At 36.7% G+C, this 16,305-nt stretch overlaps 6 protein-coding genes across 11 annotated transcripts; 3 read left to right on the forward strand and 3 right to left on the reverse strand.

Moving 5' to 3' along the window:
- Nucleotides 1–183: 183 nt before the first annotated feature.
- On the reverse strand, nucleotides 184–1,888 carry AT3G15710 (Peptidase S24/S26A/S26B/S26C family protein). Its single transcript, NM_112441.4, has 8 exons — nucleotides 1,629–1,888; nucleotides 1,379–1,491; nucleotides 1,229–1,300; nucleotides 1,105–1,140; nucleotides 959–1,004; nucleotides 796–883; nucleotides 635–692; nucleotides 184–536 (listed from the first exon to the last, which is right to left on the reverse strand). Exons 1-8 carry the CDS (start codon nucleotides 1,705–1,707, stop codon nucleotides 486–488), a joined length of 543 nt encoding a protein of 180 aa, NP_566523.1. The 5' UTR covers nucleotides 1,708–1,888; the 3' UTR covers nucleotides 184–485.
- A 160-nt stretch (nucleotides 1,889–2,048) lies between these two features.
- Nucleotides 2,049–4,594, reverse strand: AT3G15720 (Pectin lyase-like superfamily protein). Of its 4 annotated transcripts, none has more exons than NM_001338184.1 (9): nucleotides 4,537–4,594; nucleotides 4,257–4,373; nucleotides 4,027–4,161; nucleotides 3,777–3,935; nucleotides 3,468–3,675; nucleotides 3,176–3,257; nucleotides 2,982–3,090; nucleotides 2,760–2,882; nucleotides 2,049–2,682 (listed from the first exon to the last, which is right to left on the reverse strand). In NM_001338184.1, exons 1-9 carry the CDS (start codon nucleotides 4,537–4,539, stop codon nucleotides 2,251–2,253), a joined length of 1,368 nt encoding a protein of 455 aa, NP_001327675.1. In that variant the 5' UTR covers nucleotides 4,540–4,594; the 3' UTR covers nucleotides 2,049–2,250. The 4 variants fall into 4 exon arrangements, with proteins under 4 accessions (NP_001327675.1, NP_566524.1, NP_001327674.1 ...); NM_001084693.1 differs by having other exon boundaries at nucleotides 2,212–2,682; nucleotides 3,468–3,666; nucleotides 4,537–4,561; NM_112442.2 differs by having other exon boundaries at nucleotides 4,257–4,594.
- Nucleotides 4,595–7,115: 2,521 nt separating this feature from the next.
- PLDALPHA1 (phospholipase D alpha 1) lies at nucleotides 7,116–10,667 on the forward strand. Its single transcript, NM_112443.3, has 4 exons — nucleotides 7,116–7,341; nucleotides 7,749–7,852; nucleotides 7,976–9,878; nucleotides 9,963–10,667. The coding sequence occupies exons 2-4, from the start codon at nucleotides 7,757–7,759 to the stop codon at nucleotides 10,394–10,396; spliced, it is 2,433 nt and encodes an 810-aa protein (NP_188194.1). The 5' UTR covers nucleotides 7,116–7,341; nucleotides 7,749–7,756; the 3' UTR covers nucleotides 10,397–10,667.
- A 23-nt stretch (nucleotides 10,668–10,690) lies between these two features.
- AT3G15740 (RING/U-box superfamily protein) lies at nucleotides 10,691–11,475 on the reverse strand (the record flags this gene model as incomplete). Its single annotated transcript, NM_112444.2, has 1 exon — nucleotides 10,691–11,475. One exon carries the CDS (start codon nucleotides 11,473–11,475, stop codon nucleotides 10,801–10,803), a length of 675 nt encoding a protein of 224 aa, NP_188195.1. The 3' UTR covers nucleotides 10,691–10,800.
- A 290-nt stretch (nucleotides 11,476–11,765) lies between these two features.
- Nucleotides 11,766–13,407, forward strand: AT3G15750 (Essential protein Yae1, N-terminal). Of its 3 annotated transcripts, none has more exons than NM_001338186.1 (5): nucleotides 11,766–12,026; nucleotides 12,148–12,207; nucleotides 12,410–12,511; nucleotides 12,587–12,708; nucleotides 12,800–13,407. In NM_001338186.1, exons 2-5 carry the CDS (start codon nucleotides 12,178–12,180, stop codon nucleotides 13,104–13,106), a joined length of 561 nt encoding a protein of 186 aa, NP_001326361.1. In that variant the 5' UTR covers nucleotides 11,766–12,026; nucleotides 12,148–12,177; the 3' UTR covers nucleotides 13,107–13,407. The 3 variants fall into 3 exon arrangements, with proteins under 3 accessions (NP_001326361.1, NP_188196.2, NP_001326362.1); NM_112445.2 differs by having other exon boundaries at nucleotides 12,000–12,026; nucleotides 12,417–12,511; nucleotides 12,800–13,398; NM_001338187.1 differs by lacking the exon at nucleotides 12,410–12,511 and having other exon boundaries at nucleotides 12,000–12,026; nucleotides 12,800–13,398.
- A 989-nt stretch (nucleotides 13,408–14,396) lies between these two features.
- On the forward strand, nucleotides 14,397–15,484 carry AT3G15760 (cytochrome P450 family protein). The gene is made up of 2 exons (NM_112446.3): nucleotides 14,397–14,818; nucleotides 14,897–15,484. Exons 1-2 carry the CDS (start codon nucleotides 14,656–14,658, stop codon nucleotides 15,139–15,141), a joined length of 408 nt encoding a protein of 135 aa, NP_566525.1. The 5' UTR covers nucleotides 14,397–14,655; the 3' UTR covers nucleotides 15,142–15,484.
- Nucleotides 15,485–16,305: the final 821 nt, after the last annotated feature.

The following is a 16,305-nucleotide window of genomic DNA, read 5'->3' on the forward strand; positions in this document are numbered from 1 at the left end:
TGTTCTTGAGAAGAAAAGCATTTGCAGAGGTAAGTGCTCATAGAACTGAAGAGAAAGTAAGCTCTTTAGGAGGTTCATAAGAATGATTTTGAAACTGGCAGAGGATCTGCATTGCCCTGACTGCTTCTGTGAATTCAAACTGTAATCTTTTAACACAAGTTATTGTTTATTTTCATTAAAAGCGTCATATTTCAATCGTTTTTTTAAAGTTCAGCCGCTCTTTTAGAATTTAACAAATTAGTATGTCCCTTCAGAGCTTAGACCATTCACGAATTTCACTTCCCTAAAACTATTCGAAAAAATCATAAACAACACTGCGAAAGAAGAAATTGTCACAAAACGTAGCTGATTTAAAGATAAAAGTGTCTATAATTATAAGTTGAGGTTTATATGATTCTACAGTTTCAAAGATGATGGCTACAAAGATGATGACCCGAGCGTTGCAGAAGCTACCTCCTTACCAACGACCAGCTTGTTATGTAGTCTTAGTCTTTCGATGTTATAACGAGCAAACCCAATGCACCAATGAGTATATACTAAAAGAAGAGAAGATGAACAAAAATCTTCTGGTGAGTACATATATCTCAAGTCAAAAACCATGACATAAATTGCAGGCCGTGTTAGAAGATTGTACCTTGATGATAGGCTTTTCTGTCATGATAATAGTAACCCATCCAACATAAGGCAAGAATCTGAAAAGAGATCAAAAGGGAACAATTTACGGCTCTTGAACATTTCGCACCAGTTTCAAGGAGATCACAGGGGCACAAAAGCTTGTTGAATTAGAGTGTTTACCCAACAGCTCTGCCCATGATATGATGCCTGTGAAGCCAAAGCTGTCCTTCAGCATAGAGACCAATGTCATCAATGTCATTGTTGTCACCTGGAAAATGTTAAGTTGTGTCAGGAATTGGTTACTATAAAGGGTTATTCATTCATACCAACAAAAACTTAGCACCTTTTGTTAGAACATCAACTGCTTTAGTATCTCCTCTCTCATGAACCTGTGATGTGTTAAAACAACAAACAAGCGAGTAAGCAATCAAGTGTAAGTATCCTGAACCTCTGATGTCCAGAGATGAGAAAAAGTACGAGAAACATTACTTTGATTGCTCGATGAACAATGGGAATTTCACGACCCTGAAAAACGAAAGCATCAAGACAAATTAAACCACGAGAATCGAAGAAAGATAGTGAATTGATGGAACAGGACAAGAGATACACTAACATCAACACTGAACACAACAATCTCGCCTGCTCGAATAGGCTCATCAGTCATCCGCAAGAACAATATATCTCCCTGTGTCACATTAGCCTCAAAATCAATAACCAACAACCACATAATCAAATGCAATGAGTAAAACATAATGTGACTTACTCTCTGAAAGCCAGGTTCCATACTTTCAGAGAGAACAACAACCACTGGTGATTCACTGCCAGTGACACATATCAATGCCTTCCAAATTATCAATGCAGATGTAACGATCATACCTAAACCCAAAAACAAAACCAAACCCATTATATACATATTAAGCTTCTCAAGATGTGACATTTGGTGAGATTTAGATACCAATTTCTCGAAATCTAAAACGCAAATGAGAGTAAAATCAATTGATATCGAAACGAACCGAGAGTGATAGCCTGAGTGAGAACTTGACGGATCTTGATAGATTTGATGGAATCTACAGTTTCTCCGATGAAACCCATGATTGATTCTTCCTTCGATTTCGTGTTTTTCCCAGCGAAAGTGATAGGATCAGATCCCTTTGACCCTTCTCCTTCAAACGCGTTTCAGTGGAGAAGAGAATGAAACACAGATTTGATTTGATTCACGAGCGTTTCTGCAAATCGGTTTAAATATCGAAATGTCGGTTTACTACTGTTAGTTAAACCGGTTTAAATATTAATGAATATGTTTGAATTTAAACCTTTGACTATATCTTTATTACGGAAATACCACCATTTATGGCTATAAATAGCAATAGATTTGATTTTGATATATGTGAAATTTTGGGGTTTTGTTATAAATGGTAAGAAAATCAAGTAAATGAAAAAATAATCTCATTGAAAAAAATAGGCTGTTGAGAATAAAAACAAGGGTTTCATTTTTTTTCTTTGATAATTGGTTAATTAAACCATTCAGAAAATAGTTCTCCTGTTTGTAACATAGCGGAGTTTGAATCCATGTGGATGTGGTGACACTTATAAAAACAATTAGATTACAAATTTTACTCGCATAATATATGTAACCTATCTAGCTAAAATATATGTAACCAAAGAGATAAATGAAACTAATATGGCAATATTGTAAACTCTAAGTTGTTTCCCTCTGCTTTGAAAAACCCATATTGGATCTTGCATCGGTTGTGTTGTTGTTCTTGGTTGCACTGATTGTGCCGACATGCAAGTTTGTTCCAGCAATTGCGCCGATGAAAACATATCTGTGGAAAGTTCTAAACATTCTAGACCTGGTACAGCAATTGTAGACGCACCTCTCACGTTTAAACACTGTCCTTGTGCGACTTGTCCTGATCCTGATGATGCCGTTTCTATTTTCATGTCTCTCAAGAAAATCTCTGTGCATGGAACTCTCTCGCTGCATCGGAAGTCAACACCGTACTCTGACTTTGACGTCCCAATGAAATTACTAAACACCACTTTGCTCACTTCCACTGCCGACGACTACAAAACCGAACAAAAAAACTTAAATTTTGTTATTAAAAACAGTCTTATGATCAAAGTAAATTTGAGATACGTACCTTACGATCTTTGGCATTATCGGAATCGCCACCGTTATAGAACTGATCGATTATGATTGGATTTTCAACATTGTCTAGAGTAATTCCATTGAAAGTAATCATTCTCGCGTAACCCGATCCGCCCTATGTATATATAACCAGAACTTATTTAAAAGAACAAGAAAAAGAAACACATGTAAGGTGACTGAAACATGAGAGTTTAATAAGAAAATTCAAAAGTACCTGCCAAGTTTTGATCCGAGCTCCATTCATAGTTCCTCTAAAGTTACAGTTTTGGACACATACATTCTCCACTGTAGCTGTCTCTCCATCTTTTCCCAAGCTTCCTATGCTATACATTTTACAATATACATGGTTTATCTATATATATGTAAAACATAGATAACATTTTGTAGTACATTTTTAATTTGGTTAACCTTATCCCATGGCCTGGTCCGCAATCTATACCGGAAATGTGGATGTTAGACGTCCCCGAATTAATCGCAATGCAATCATCACCTGTCAATGATGATAATCAGTAAATTCCAAATGACATTATTTGGATAGGACATTTGGTGGACCGTCTATTTTGACATGTAAAGATTGCATTCATACATCAAACCCGTTCCAAAACTTGCTTTTGTTTTTCAATAATGTATATAAATTGAGCCAATACTAACTGTATTTGTAAATTTGCCAAGAGTCTCCAAAAATCGAGTTTATTCATACCGGTTGCGATGATGCAATCCTGGATGACAACGTTGGATGAAGCCCCTACGTCGATTCCATCGGTGTTAGGACTTGATTCAGGTGCATTTATTCGTAGGCTTGAGATGGTCACATAGTTGCACTCGCTTATGTGAATGTGAGCCATTGGACTATCTAAATGCGTTAACCCACTCAATCTAAGGTTGTTGCAGCTCCTGAACTTCAATGCCTAATCTCATAAATCATAATTATCTTGTTTTTAATTTAGCTAAAACTGCATACAAAACGAATCAATGTTTTGGGAAAACAAACAGCTAACGTGATACTCACGGTAGGTCTAGAGCCTTTGTGTTCCCACCAGCTCGAACCCTGGCCGTTAATTTCACCGTCACCTTCAATCACAAGTCCTTCAATGTCTGTAAAAAGAATCCATTGATCTTTGTCCCCTTTCCAATTTCCTTTACTCGGTGCAACCAGCTTGCCTAACATCTTCAATTAAATTACAAACTAGTAATTACTTACTTCAAAATATTCGTCATTAATATCCAAGGAAAAAAAAAACAGGGGAAAAACAGAGTACCTGAACAAAAACAGGGGTGGATTTGCAAGACCCTTGAAACTTCAGGGGCTGTAACATAAATGTCATCCCTGCCGGAACGACAAACTGCCCATCTCCTGTTCCGCTACACACAGCTTCCCAAGCTTTCAAGAACGCCTTTTGTTTTTTTAATTCCAGGAAAAAACTTTGATATTTTAGGAACTTTTTCGGATTATAATGGACAAATGACAACTACAGAACTTAGTTTTTACCTGTGAATCGTCTGTAACTCCATCTCCAACCGCTCCGAATTGAGTAACATCCAATGCATTCGAAGATGTGAAGATTTGAAGAAAGAACAGTGAGAAATTCAAGAACCAAGTCTTCTTCTTCATATATTTTGAAGAAAAAGCGTTAAAATCATGAATGAATATGTTTACGACTAAAGAAAAAATGTTGTTGAAGCGAAGGCTTTACTACACTAGCTACTATATTATACTACTTACATAAGATACATATGTACATAGAAAAGAAGATGCTAAAGGACTTTACCATGTTCAGCGGATATTTGTGGGACAGGGGAAGACAATGTGAAGAAAATGGATACACGAATATACAATTTCTTAACAAAATAATGATGTAGTAACTATCAAATCTCATATTTATTACCAGTGCCCATGAGGCGTCAGAGTGGGCACTGTATTAATTAAAAATAAAAAAAGGTTCTCCTAAAAGTACGTAGCATTGTATTATCTGTTACAATATTAAATAAATGTGTCTTCATGTTTTTTGGTTCCATTTTTTAAAGATGTTTTTTGGTTCCATTTCCCTTAACTTCGTTTGATTTTCAAGGAAATGTCAAATATCTGCAATTATATAACATAGGTAAAAAAAGAGAGGTTATAATCAGCTGTACATTAAACACATAGTGTATATGCCGCGATTTATATGATAGTCTCCGTCCACTCAACAAAAACTTAAATCTACAAAATAATCTGAATTGATATTTTGAATGCATATTAAAAAGGTGTTATTTGAGATATCATTTTTGAATCCTACTTGAGAGAAGTGGTCCACGGATTTGATTACATGATACTCGAGTGTGACATGTTCAATCCTAGCAAAAAGATATCATGCTAAATTTGTCTTCTTTTGACAAAAGTTTATTGGTTTTCAGTCCTAGAAACTTGTAAATTATGTAAGCGAGTGACAAAGTTTATTGGTTTTCAGACCTAGAGAGCAGTGAATGACAAAGTTTATTGGTTTGCAGACCTAGAACTTGTGAACGGGCAGCGAATAAAGTAGCTCATATCATTACGCTTTCCCGATTCTAGTTCCTTGGTTTTATATGACGACGGTTATCTGTTGTGATTGATAAACCGGATCGTATAACTAATTAGTAATTCCTTTCAAACTTTTAGTTTGAAGAAGATGTTGAGCCAAAAAACATTTATATAATCTATCCGAAGAAACTTGTGTTTGCTTCTTAGGCCATCTTCAACGGTAAAATTAGGTGGATTATCTTAAAATATTGTTTTTTAATTATTATCATATAATATTATTATTTACTTAAATAATTATTCTGAAAATAATAATTTAACCTATTAAAATGTAACCTATTATTTACTTTTCTCTCTCTCCTACTTTATTATTATTTTATATTTTTTAGTTAGTGAAAAACCATACTAGAGACTACTGATGGAGATGTTCTTATCTTTTCTGTCTATTTTTGACTTTCATGATTCGCTTTTAGTTTCTTTTCTTCGGCTTCGCTTTTGGGTTTTCTATTTTAGCTTTTTTCTTTTTGCTTATAAGAAAAAAAAAAAAACTAATTATGTACTTATTGTAGTTTAATTATAGTAATATTCTTTTGATTTTTTTTCTTTTTTTTCCTACTAAACAGTTAAAGATTCACGTACTACTTATCAAATTCAGTTCAGACAGTCGGACAATATCAATAGGTGCACCTAAATTTCATTCCAAGTTTTACCCTACCACAAAAAAAAAAAATCATTCCAAGATACAGGCCTAAATACGTGTACAGAATGTTAAATCACCAGGCCCAATTATGGCCCATATTCAAATATCAATAGCACCTAAATTTCTAGTTTCTACGTCCCTTCTTCATTTTTTCCTTGGGTCAACTAAAATTCAAAAGTCCTATTTTCTAAAATAAGCTAATATAGAAGCAAAACAAAGGAATTGGGTTATTTTAAGTCCAGATTTTTCAGACAAGTCACCGGTGAGCGGTGGCTGCGTATCAGAAACCTTGCCGTGAGCATTGCTAAATAATAAACATAGATAGGGGAATAAGCTCCAAAATAAGCTCCCTTGTATCCTACCATTGTGTTACAATTTAGCATTACGCCGAGTTGCCAATACTGTCTTAATTTTCCCTTTGATCCCCATATATGAGACACCTCTGATCTGTTCTTCACCGCATTTTTATGATTGACGGTTTTGCTGATGGTTAGTACATTAGAACTTATTAGATACCAGAGAATGCAAATACATTGTATAATCCCCATGTGGCCACGTTCCGTTTATGAGGAGTAATATTTTATACAACTATCACATTCTTCTTTACCCAAAAAAAACGAAAAAAAAAACTACCCAATCTTATAGCGAAGATGTGTGAGATCCAATGATGAAGCAATTAAATTATTGCTAGTGAATTCATGTCATTATGCGAACACGTACTACTTGAGAAAAGTACACCATATAGTTTTCTTGTGATGGACGGTGAGGATTCAGCTTGGGAAACGATGTCGTAACGTTTGGATGCAGAACGTCGGGCGCACGATTTGGATATCTCTTTTTTTTTTTTGTCTCCCCTATCCTCAAGTCAGGGATTTTATTACAACTTTGAATATTTATTTCCTTTTTTTATGTCGGCCTTCTTAAAACTTTTCAAGATTTTCAATTAGTCACTAAACTTTCCATTTTATCTTTTTCACTCTATTATATAATTTTAGATGTAACGTAAAATATTACTATTAGGATGTGAGATAACATAATCCAACCACAATTATATCGTTATCTAGTAACATTAACTATATATTATAAGTTATAAATTGAAAGGAATCTCTTGAGAGTAACTATTTAGGGCCTAATTGTGAAACTAAAAACGTGTAGGGCTGAAACTAATAACAATTCGTACGTTGGGTCACTATTAAATCATCAAAGATCTGTAGAAAATAATGAAAAAGTGGCCCCACACGCTCCAATTAAATTACAGCAGCTCCACAAAGTAGCTCTTAAAGAGCTTCCATCACGGACCAGATCCCGAATTCTTCTTCTGACCACCGAACGATTGAGTTTCTCCGATCAGATCTCAGTTTCTGGGAATAATTCGAAGTTAGTATTTCTCTACTTCATCTCTATGAATCTCATTCATTTTATCTTTATGTTTCTCTTTACTTGTTTTGCGATTAAAACTCGTTTGATCATTTAGGTGGTTCTTTGTTTTGTGAGATAAGTGGAACTCGCTGACTTTTTTTTTTTTCTTTTTGGATAATCAACGATCGGGTTCATTTGCTATTGTCCTCTAGTGTTACACTGATACGATCTTTAGTTTTGAGTTAGATCAGTGACTTTAGTTTCACTATTCAACTAGTGTTCCTTGTTTTTAGGACAATACTGCGAAAATTTAGCTGCTCTAAAATTTTGATACCAGATCTTTGAGATTCGTAGATCTCGCTTTTCTTTTTTTTTAGTTTTTTCAGAAACTAATATTGTGTTCTGGTCAATTCTTATTGCTAAAGGTGAAAAAATGGCGCAGCATCTGTTGCACGGGACTTTACATGCTACCATCTATGAAGTTGATGCCCTCCATGGTGGTGGTGTTAGGCAAGGCTTCCTTGGCAAGGTATAATAAGATCCATTGTTATTGCATCATTTTTGCGCCAATCCTGACGTCTTATTTTGTAGTTCAAATTAGTCTGTGGACTAATACACAGTTTGATCTTTATTTTTCTGATGAAACTTTCAGATTCTGGCAAATGTAGAAGAGACGATTGGTGTTGGTAAAGGAGAAACACAGTTGTATGCGACGATTGATCTGCAAAAAGCTAGAGTTGGGAGAACCAGGAAGATCAAAAATGAACCTAAGAACCCAAAGTGGTATGAGTCGTTTCATATTTACTGTGCTCACTTGGCTTCTGATATCATCTTCACTGTTAAAGATGATAATCCCATTGGAGCTACCCTTATCGGAAGAGCTTACATTCCTGTTGATCAAGTCATTAACGGCGAGGAAGTGGATCAGTGGGTTGAGATCTTGGATAATGACAGAAACCCTATTCAGGGAGGATCAAAGATTCATGTCAAGCTTCAATATTTCCATGTTGAGGAGGATCGTAACTGGAACATGGGTATCAAAAGTGCCAAGTTCCCTGGAGTGCCATACACATTCTTCTCGCAGAGACAAGGCTGCAAAGTTTCTCTGTACCAAGATGCTCATATTCCAGACAACTTTGTCCCTAGAATTCCTCTCGCTGGAGGGAAGAACTATGAGCCTCAAAGATGTTGGGAGGATATTTTTGATGCTATTAGCAATGCAAAACACTTGATCTACATTACTGGTTGGTCTGTTTACGCTGAGATTGCTTTAGTGAGGGACTCGAGGAGGCCTAAGCCTGGAGGTGATGTGACCATTGGTGAGCTACTCAAGAAGAAGGCTAGTGAAGGTGTCAGGGTTCTTTTGCTTGTTTGGGATGACAGAACTTCTGTTGATGTGCTGAAGAAAGATGGGCTCATGGCTACTCATGATGAAGAGACCGAGAATTTCTTCAGGGGAAGTGATGTCCATTGTATTCTGTGCCCTCGTAACCCGGATGACGGTGGTAGCATAGTCCAAAGTTTGCAGATCTCTACTATGTTCACGCATCATCAGAAAATCGTTGTTGTGGACAGCGAGATGCCAAGCAGAGGAGGATCAGAAATGAGGAGAATTGTGAGTTTTGTTGGCGGTATTGATCTTTGTGATGGAAGATACGACACTCCGTTCCACTCCTTGTTCAGGACATTGGACACAGTCCACCATGATGACTTCCATCAACCTAACTTCACTGGTGCTGCTATCACTAAAGGTGGTCCAAGGGAGCCTTGGCATGACATTCACTCCCGTCTTGAAGGTCCAATTGCTTGGGATGTCATGTACAACTTCGAGCAGAGATGGAGCAAGCAGGGTGGTAAAGACATTCTGGTTAAGTTGAGAGATCTTAGTGATATTATTATCACCCCTTCTCCTGTTATGTTCCAAGAGGACCACGATGTGTGGAATGTCCAATTGTTTAGGTCCATTGATGGAGGAGCTGCTGCTGGGTTTCCCGAGTCGCCTGAAGCTGCTGCGGAAGCCGGGCTTGTAAGTGGGAAAGATAACATCATTGATAGGAGTATCCAAGATGCTTACATTCATGCAATCAGACGTGCTAAGGATTTCATCTACGTTGAAAACCAGTACTTCCTTGGGAGTTCTTTTGCTTGGGCAGCCGATGGTATTACTCCTGAGGACATCAATGCCCTGCACTTAATCCCAAAAGAGTTGTCGCTGAAGATAGTTAGCAAGATTGAGAAAGGAGAGAAGTTCAGGGTCTATGTTGTGGTTCCAATGTGGCCAGAAGGTCTCCCAGAGAGTGGATCAGTGCAAGCTATATTAGACTGGCAGAGGAGGACCATGGAGATGATGTACAAGGATGTGATTCAGGCTCTCAGGGCCCAGGGTCTTGAGGAAGATCCAAGAAACTATCTGACATTCTTCTGTCTTGGAAACCGTGAGGTCAAGAAAGATGGAGAGTATGAGCCTGCTGAGAAACCAGACCCCGACACTGATTACATGAGGGCGCAAGAAGCACGCCGTTTCATGATTTACGTCCACACCAAAATGATGATCGGTAAGTTCACATTTCAACGGAAAAAAACTTGAGAAGTATACATAAATGTTGTGCCTGATTCATTTGATGAAATCCATTTTGCAGTTGACGATGAATACATTATCATTGGGTCTGCTAACATCAACCAGAGGTCAATGGACGGTGCAAGAGACTCTGAGATAGCAATGGGAGGTTATCAACCACATCACTTGTCCCATAGACAACCAGCTCGTGGCCAGATCCATGGGTTTCGTATGTCACTCTGGTACGAACACCTGGGAATGCTCGATGAAACCTTCCTCGATCCATCAAGCTTGGAATGCATTGAGAAAGTTAACCGCATTTCTGACAAGTATTGGGACTTTTACTCAAGTGAGTCACTCGAACATGACCTTCCTGGTCACTTGCTCCGCTACCCGATCGGTGTAGCCAGCGAAGGCGACATCACTGAGCTTCCAGGATTTGAATTCTTCCCGGACACAAAGGCCCGTATCCTCGGCACCAAATCAGACTACCTGCCTCCAATCCTTACAACCTAATCTCACTAAGCATGTCAAGTAATGATCTCTCTCTCCCTCTCTGCTTTGCTGCTGTTGTAGCTTTGAATAAAACTTGAGTGTCTACCTTTAGAATTAAGAAGTCAAATGGTTGTTATGATGATGCACTTCTTTACCCCTTTGGTTTTTATATTCGTACAATGACGTGGTGAGAGAATGTAGCTTTGTGATCTTGTTTTGTTGTTGTTATGTACCTTTGGACTTATGAATCTTATATCTGATCCTTTTCTTTTTATTTAGTGTGTTTCACATCAAAGTTTAAACAAAAATAGCAATGAACTAGGTAAAACATACTTCATTAGAAAAGTGAAAGTGACAATCTAGAGATAAAGCATGAAACTAGGGTTCATATAGCACAAAACTAATACAAAAGGGGTTTTAAAGTTTTAAGCCGGAAACAGGGCACGACACACCGGACAAATCCCACTGTTCCTAAGCCATTCCTCTCCACAAGTACGATGAAACACATGCGAACACGGCATTCGACCCGCTTCCACATCTGACCCAACTCGGATATTATCCATGCATATCACACAATAGCCTTCATTCTCAACAACAAGCGTCTCCAAGTGCATCTCCACCGCCTCATCGTTCGCTGGAGCAACCGCAAGTTGCACTTGCACATCTACGTGATCATCTTCACCGGGAAACCTCGAGACAGTAACACCTATCTTTACTTGTACCCTCTCCACGTCTTTCGCACCATCTTTCTTCAAATCCTTAATCTCATCAGCAAGAGTGTTAACAATAGCAGAATAAGGAGGGACTTGGAGCGAATCTAGAATGTGATAGACGATGGCTAGTGAATGATCACCGTCTCCACCAAACAACCAATCTCGATCAAACTCGTGTGTTTGCTCAAGGGTTAGAGTTTGAAGATTGTCAAAATCGGGAAAATCTTCTTCTTCTTCAACGTCATCATCTTCTTCTTCGGCACGAGTGTAATGCACTTTGAAATCGAAAAACAATTTTTGGCTCTTTCGTAGTTCTCCGTCGTAGTCGTTGTAGATCCGCTTGACATCGATCACGTTGTCTACGTTATCGTTTACATAGAAAGCCATGATTTTGTTGGAAGAAGATGGGTTTGATTATTTGCTGTGGGTTTAGGGTTCTAATATAGAGAGATTAGAGAAAGATGAGGCAATTTTGAGTTAACGGCAAAAACCTGAAAAAAGGAAAGTTTGCTTTTGCTTTTATCTTGCTGAGAGGAAGAGAGATCAGATGATCAAAGAAGGAGATCGCTAAAGTTTCGTAACAAGGCTGAGCCAAACACTCGTGTTATATATCCCACTCCTCAATTTCCGTTTAACTTGGGAAATTTTCCTTTTAATAAAAAATACCGAATATTATTTATAATATGAAAGTAAATAAAGTATTAACCAATAATATTTTTTGAGGATATTTAATAATAACTACTTTCCTTATTTCCCTATTTTACAAAAATACTCAGGTGGATTCCGAATCAAGGTCCCGATATCTCAGATCTTTTTGTAAATATCATTTCGTAGAAGTTGTGGCCATCGACGATCCTCATTGTTCTTCTTTACTCTCGAGATCTTCTTTGCTCAAACCTTTTATCGTGGACGTCTAGAACTGATGGAGCCGCATGAAGGTTCCTTTCTATGATACCAATTATTATTTCATAAGTTTCATAAATCGCCCACCAGATGTTCGATGATATTCCCCACCCAAATATAATTACCTTGAAAACTTTGTTTCTTAATGATTTACAGATGTGAAGGATAATTTGGCCAAAGAGCTTTATGGAGAAAGTGTACAGCTTTCGAAGCATGGTGAGGACTCTTTGCCCTTCATATATTATGCAATTGACAAAGTTTTTACTTTTCTGATGAAAACTCTTACAAATTTGTTCTCATAGTTTAGCTGAGGTCTTGTGTTTAGGCTTAGAGCTTGTATTTCTAAGGTTTTGGATTCCCACATCTCTCTGATAAGAATCATATTCTTGGTTTAGGTAATAATAATCATGTTCTTTAGAATTTAGATGATCCCTTTTACGGAAGTTCAGATGAAGAAGACTATAGTGAAGCTCGCGTGTTGGGCAATGAGAATAAGCAGAGACGTGTGAAATTCCACTCGGTATTCTTTCTTACTTGATCATTCTCTCATCTCTGTGTCTAAAATGCTTTTTTTAATGGTAAATTGAAATCGTAGGCTGGATATCGTGATGGGATTGTTGCCGGGAAAGAAGCTATTGCGCAGGAAGGTTATAACTTTGGCTATAAGGAATCAGTTCTTAATGGTTACCAGTTTGGTCTTGTTAGAGGTGTTTCCAGGTAATTACAAGTCTGTTGCGATGTGTTACATATCCGATGAAGCTTATCGAGTAGTAAGTTATACATTTTCTGTTTTTGACTCTTTTTGAAGTGCGTTGGCTTTCCTCCCGGATGAGCTTAGAGAAAAGCTTATCGATAAACAAGAAACTAGAGAGAAGTTTCAGAAATTACACAGTTCTGTGCATGCTCTTTCGACGGAAGTCGCAATGAAGCGGTTCTATGAAACTTTGACTACGAAGCAAGGGGAAGAGAAGAGTGGAGAAGAAGGGCCCGACTCTTGTTCTGATTCAGGTTCTGGTTCAGGTGTTAATGTCACAACCGACTTAGGAAGCTATGTTACTGAGCTAAGTTCTCTTCTTGACAAATCTCCAACGATTGAAGTTAAATTTGACACATAGAGGAGGTTTGTTCCGTAGACGTTATTGACAAGCAAAAGCAAGATTAGCGTCCAGTTTCCAAAAACTGTTTGTAAGCTCGGTTCTGCCTCAGCGAGTAGCGACGGCTAAATCATGCTTTCTGCCTCGGCAATTTCATTCAACCTTCTCTACCAATTGTAGCCGTACTCGCCAAGCTAAGAAAATTTACTCTGTTAATTTGGGTTGACAAACCAACAAAGTACTCTGTCAGCAAAATTATGGCTAGTTATTTCTTAATGTTATAAAATGGACTAACCAATAAAGATTTTTAATTAAAATAAATTGTGACAAAGACATTCCATATATGCAAAACTTATCTCGATGCAATGCATAGATATTCCTGAGTACCCAAATTAACATTGTTAGCGATGGACGTACCCTTAGTATTGTAGAGTGTAGACTAATCGGTGCTCATTAAACGAAACTCAAAAAAGTTGTAGAGGCTATGGCAAGTAGTTTCGTAGCCACATACGTGTACAGACTTCTTCTCGAGTAGTTCTTTCTAAATACGTAAATTTTTGGCTGTGAAAACTGTTCGAATGTTATTGGTTAAAATGTTAAAGACTTTGGCAAGTTTCGGGTTCTCGAAATCTTCAGGACACTTGTATAGGTCAGACATACACGAGTATTGGTCAGTGGTTGACATTCATCCAAGTTAGTAATAATTTAGTCTTCTAATTAATTTTTGAAAATTCCGTCGACATGATTCATCCATTATCAATTTACACCTTCATACTAGCTTCCAATAATTCTCGTTACTACGTGCGTCTTTTTTCATTTATTTTTTTGAGAACATCCTAAAATAATATCCATTCAAGTAATAATTTATAAGCTAATAAACAGACAAAAGAGGGGGAAAAAACATATATTGTGAGTTGGATTTTACATTATACATGTGACAATGTTCATATCTTTGTTCTGAAGTTTTTATCCAAACCATATTACACAGTTGGCTTCGGCCTATATGTTTAACTGAAATAGACTTGCGAAAATGTTAGGTCAAAAACCCTTTGACAAAAAAAAATGTTCACTTATGGATTAGTCAGGTAAGAGACAATGAAAGTAGTTTTTGTTTTAACCGACGAATTATTCTAAATTCCTAATTAGAGTTTTTTTCTTATTAGAAAAGAGTTGTCTACAAATCCAATACATATTGACCAAAAAAAAGTCTTATTCTAATTAAACTTGGTCTACATATTATTTTTTTCCTTCTCCCACTAGGACATGTGAGTAACGAAGCATCAAAATCCATATCGCAATCTTTTTCTAAATTTTAATATATAGCTTTTCATTAAATAAAAAAAAACTTGTATAAATATAGGAGAGAGTCAAGAAAAGAGTTCCAACCATAAAAATTTCAACAGTTGTTAAGTTACAAGTCTCTTCAAAAACACACACACACGTCTCTCTTCACAGCCAATCATCGATCACAGCTCGATTTTTCTTTATTGTTCCGTTGGTTTTCTTGAGAATTTTTCTTTCTTGGTATCATCAAACTCGTCGGTAAGGAAACTTCACGCACGTATCTTCAATGTTGAGCTGTTCTAATGGTACCGTCGTGATCGCAACCGCCATGGTTTGCTCAAGCACCGCTCTGTTTCTCGCCATGGCTCGTCAATTCCATGGAAATCATCAAAATCCTAAGGTTCTTGATCAGACTCTACGACCCATTCTCCGTTCTTGTCTATCTTCAGGTACGATCTTTATCTCTATGGCTCGGATGTTTTTGATAAATTTTCCCGGGAAAATTTAAAGGTTTTCTTGGGATGCAGAGGAAACGAAGAAACAGGGGAAGAAGATAAAGAAAGTGCGGTTCGCGGATAATGTGAAAGATACGAAAGGTAACGGGGAAGAGTACCGGAGGAGGGAATTGAACCGGAAAAGCGTACCGAAGCCAGTGACTAAACCGGGAAAGACCGGTTCTATGTGTAGAATCTCTACCATGCCAGCGAACCGGATGGCTCTGTACAATGGGATTCTTAGAGACCGAGATCACAGAGTTCAATATTCTTATTGACTTTTTCTTCTTGATTAGTCAATAGATTTAGGTTTTGTAAATCTTTCTTTTGTTTTTCGGTACTATTAGATTTTTTCTTGGAAATTTCAGATATTGTAGACTTTGTAGTTGGGTGGTCTTCTTTTTCTCCCTTTTTGTGTCTCATAGTAGTAGGTGGTTTTCTTATGCTCCACTTATCTACTTACTTGTTTTAAATCAAGTGATGATGTAAATAATTGACATGTAAGTAGTCATTAGAAATTTGAAAAGGCAAATGAAAGAATATAAATTTGTAAAAACATAGTGTGCCTATTGTACATATAAACTCTCTTTTGTTGGGGATATCTATGGAATTTATATTGATTGTGTTGAAATCAGTGACCACGTCTAGAAGAGAAAAAAAAAAGAGTCTTTAAATCTTTAACAAAACAAACTTTGGAGCAAGAACCGGAAAAATTAGGTTTTGGTATTTCCATAGAAATTTTGGATAATTTGACCCCCCAAAAAAAAAAAAATCCTTCCATACATTTTATGAACCATATCCTAGAGTTTTATTTTATACTAATAGATAGATATAGCCAACACAAACAGCACATGTCATGGCTCTGGATCACGAGTTTAATACGCCAATCAAAGATTTTTCAACCAAGTTTGAAGAAGCAGAGGCGCCTTGTTTTGTTAAAATAAGATATGTGTAATTATGTATTGACCAGAAAATGATGAAGATATGAATCTTTTGCTCTTTACTAAAAGCTAGGAGTAAAATTTAAAATTCAACACAACTTACACAATTTTGATGTTTATTAAATTTTAAAGGTAAAGCCCGAGGTCATTCTTTATTGAAGATATGTATTTGGTGTGTTAAAATATTCTTTAAAGTTATACATAAAAAACACCCTCTCCTTTCTATTATTTACATTGTATATTAAAAATTCAAAGAAGAACAATATAAGAAAATCGACATATGTTTTTTTTTTTGTTTTAATAAGAAAATTAGAAAATGGACATAAGTTCCAATTGCACATTTTATCGGTTATCTTTATAAATTACATAATTTGACTGTGTATTAACCATGAAGCCAGAGATCAATTTCAAAGCGAAACTTTCTAAGATCCAAATCTAATCACAATCATCTCCAAAACAAGTGCCGCTTGGTGGATGGGAGAAAACAAAAGCTTTCCAATA

Source organism: Arabidopsis thaliana, chromosome 3 (genome assembly GCF_000001735.4).
Source record: "Arabidopsis thaliana chromosome 3, partial sequence".
In the NCBI taxonomy this organism is placed as follows: Eukaryota; Viridiplantae; Streptophyta; class Magnoliopsida; order Brassicales; family Brassicaceae; genus Arabidopsis; species Arabidopsis thaliana.

Bases quoted from the DNA above. Each gene is read 5' to 3' on its own strand.
- AT3G15710 (NM_112441.4), bottom strand. From the start codon at position 1,707: ATGGGTTTCATCGGAGAAACTGTAGATTCCATCAAATCTATCAAGATC. The intron at 1,005-1,104 runs GTAATGTTTCTC...AACACATCACAG, and splicing joins TTGTTCATCGAGCAATCAAA to GTTCATGAGAGAGGAGATAC. The intron at 884-958 runs GTGCTAAGTTTT...AACATTTTCCAG, and splicing joins AGTTGATGTTCTAACAAAAG to GTGACAACAATGACATTGAT.
- AT3G15720 (NM_112442.2), bottom strand. From the start codon at position 4,379: ATGAAGAAGAAGACTTGGTTCTTGAATTTCTCACTGTTCTTTCTTCAA. The intron at 3,676-3,776 runs GTGAGTATCACG...TTATGAGATTAG, and splicing joins ACAAAGGCTCTAGACCTACC to GCATTGAAGTTCAGGAGCTG. The intron at 3,091-3,175 runs GTTAACCAAATT...TAAAATGTATAG, and splicing joins GGACCAGGCCATGGGATAAG to CATAGGAAGCTTGGGAAAAG.
- PLDALPHA1 (NM_112443.3), top strand. From the start codon at position 7,757: ATGGCGCAGCATCTGTTGCACGGGACTTTACATGCTACCATCTATGAA. The intron at 7,853-7,975 runs GTATAATAAGAT...TGAAACTTTCAG, and splicing joins GGCAAGGCTTCCTTGGCAAG to ATTCTGGCAAATGTAGAAGA. The intron at 9,879-9,962 runs GTAAGTTCACAT...TCCATTTTGCAG, and splicing joins CCACACCAAAATGATGATCG to TTGACGATGAATACATTATC.
- AT3G15750 (NM_112445.2), top strand. The intron at 12,512-12,586 runs GTATTCTTTCTT...TTGAAATCGTAG, and splicing joins GACGTGTGAAATTCCACTCG to GCTGGATATCGTGATGGGAT. The intron at 12,709-12,799 runs GTAATTACAAGT...CTCTTTTTGAAG, and splicing joins CTTGTTAGAGGTGTTTCCAG to TGCGTTGGCTTTCCTCCCGG.
- AT3G15760 (NM_112446.3), top strand. From the start codon at position 14,656: ATGTTGAGCTGTTCTAATGGTACCGTCGTGATCGCAACCGCCATGGTT. The intron at 14,819-14,896 runs GTACGATCTTTA...CTTGGGATGCAG, and splicing joins CCGTTCTTGTCTATCTTCAG to AGGAAACGAAGAAACAGGGG.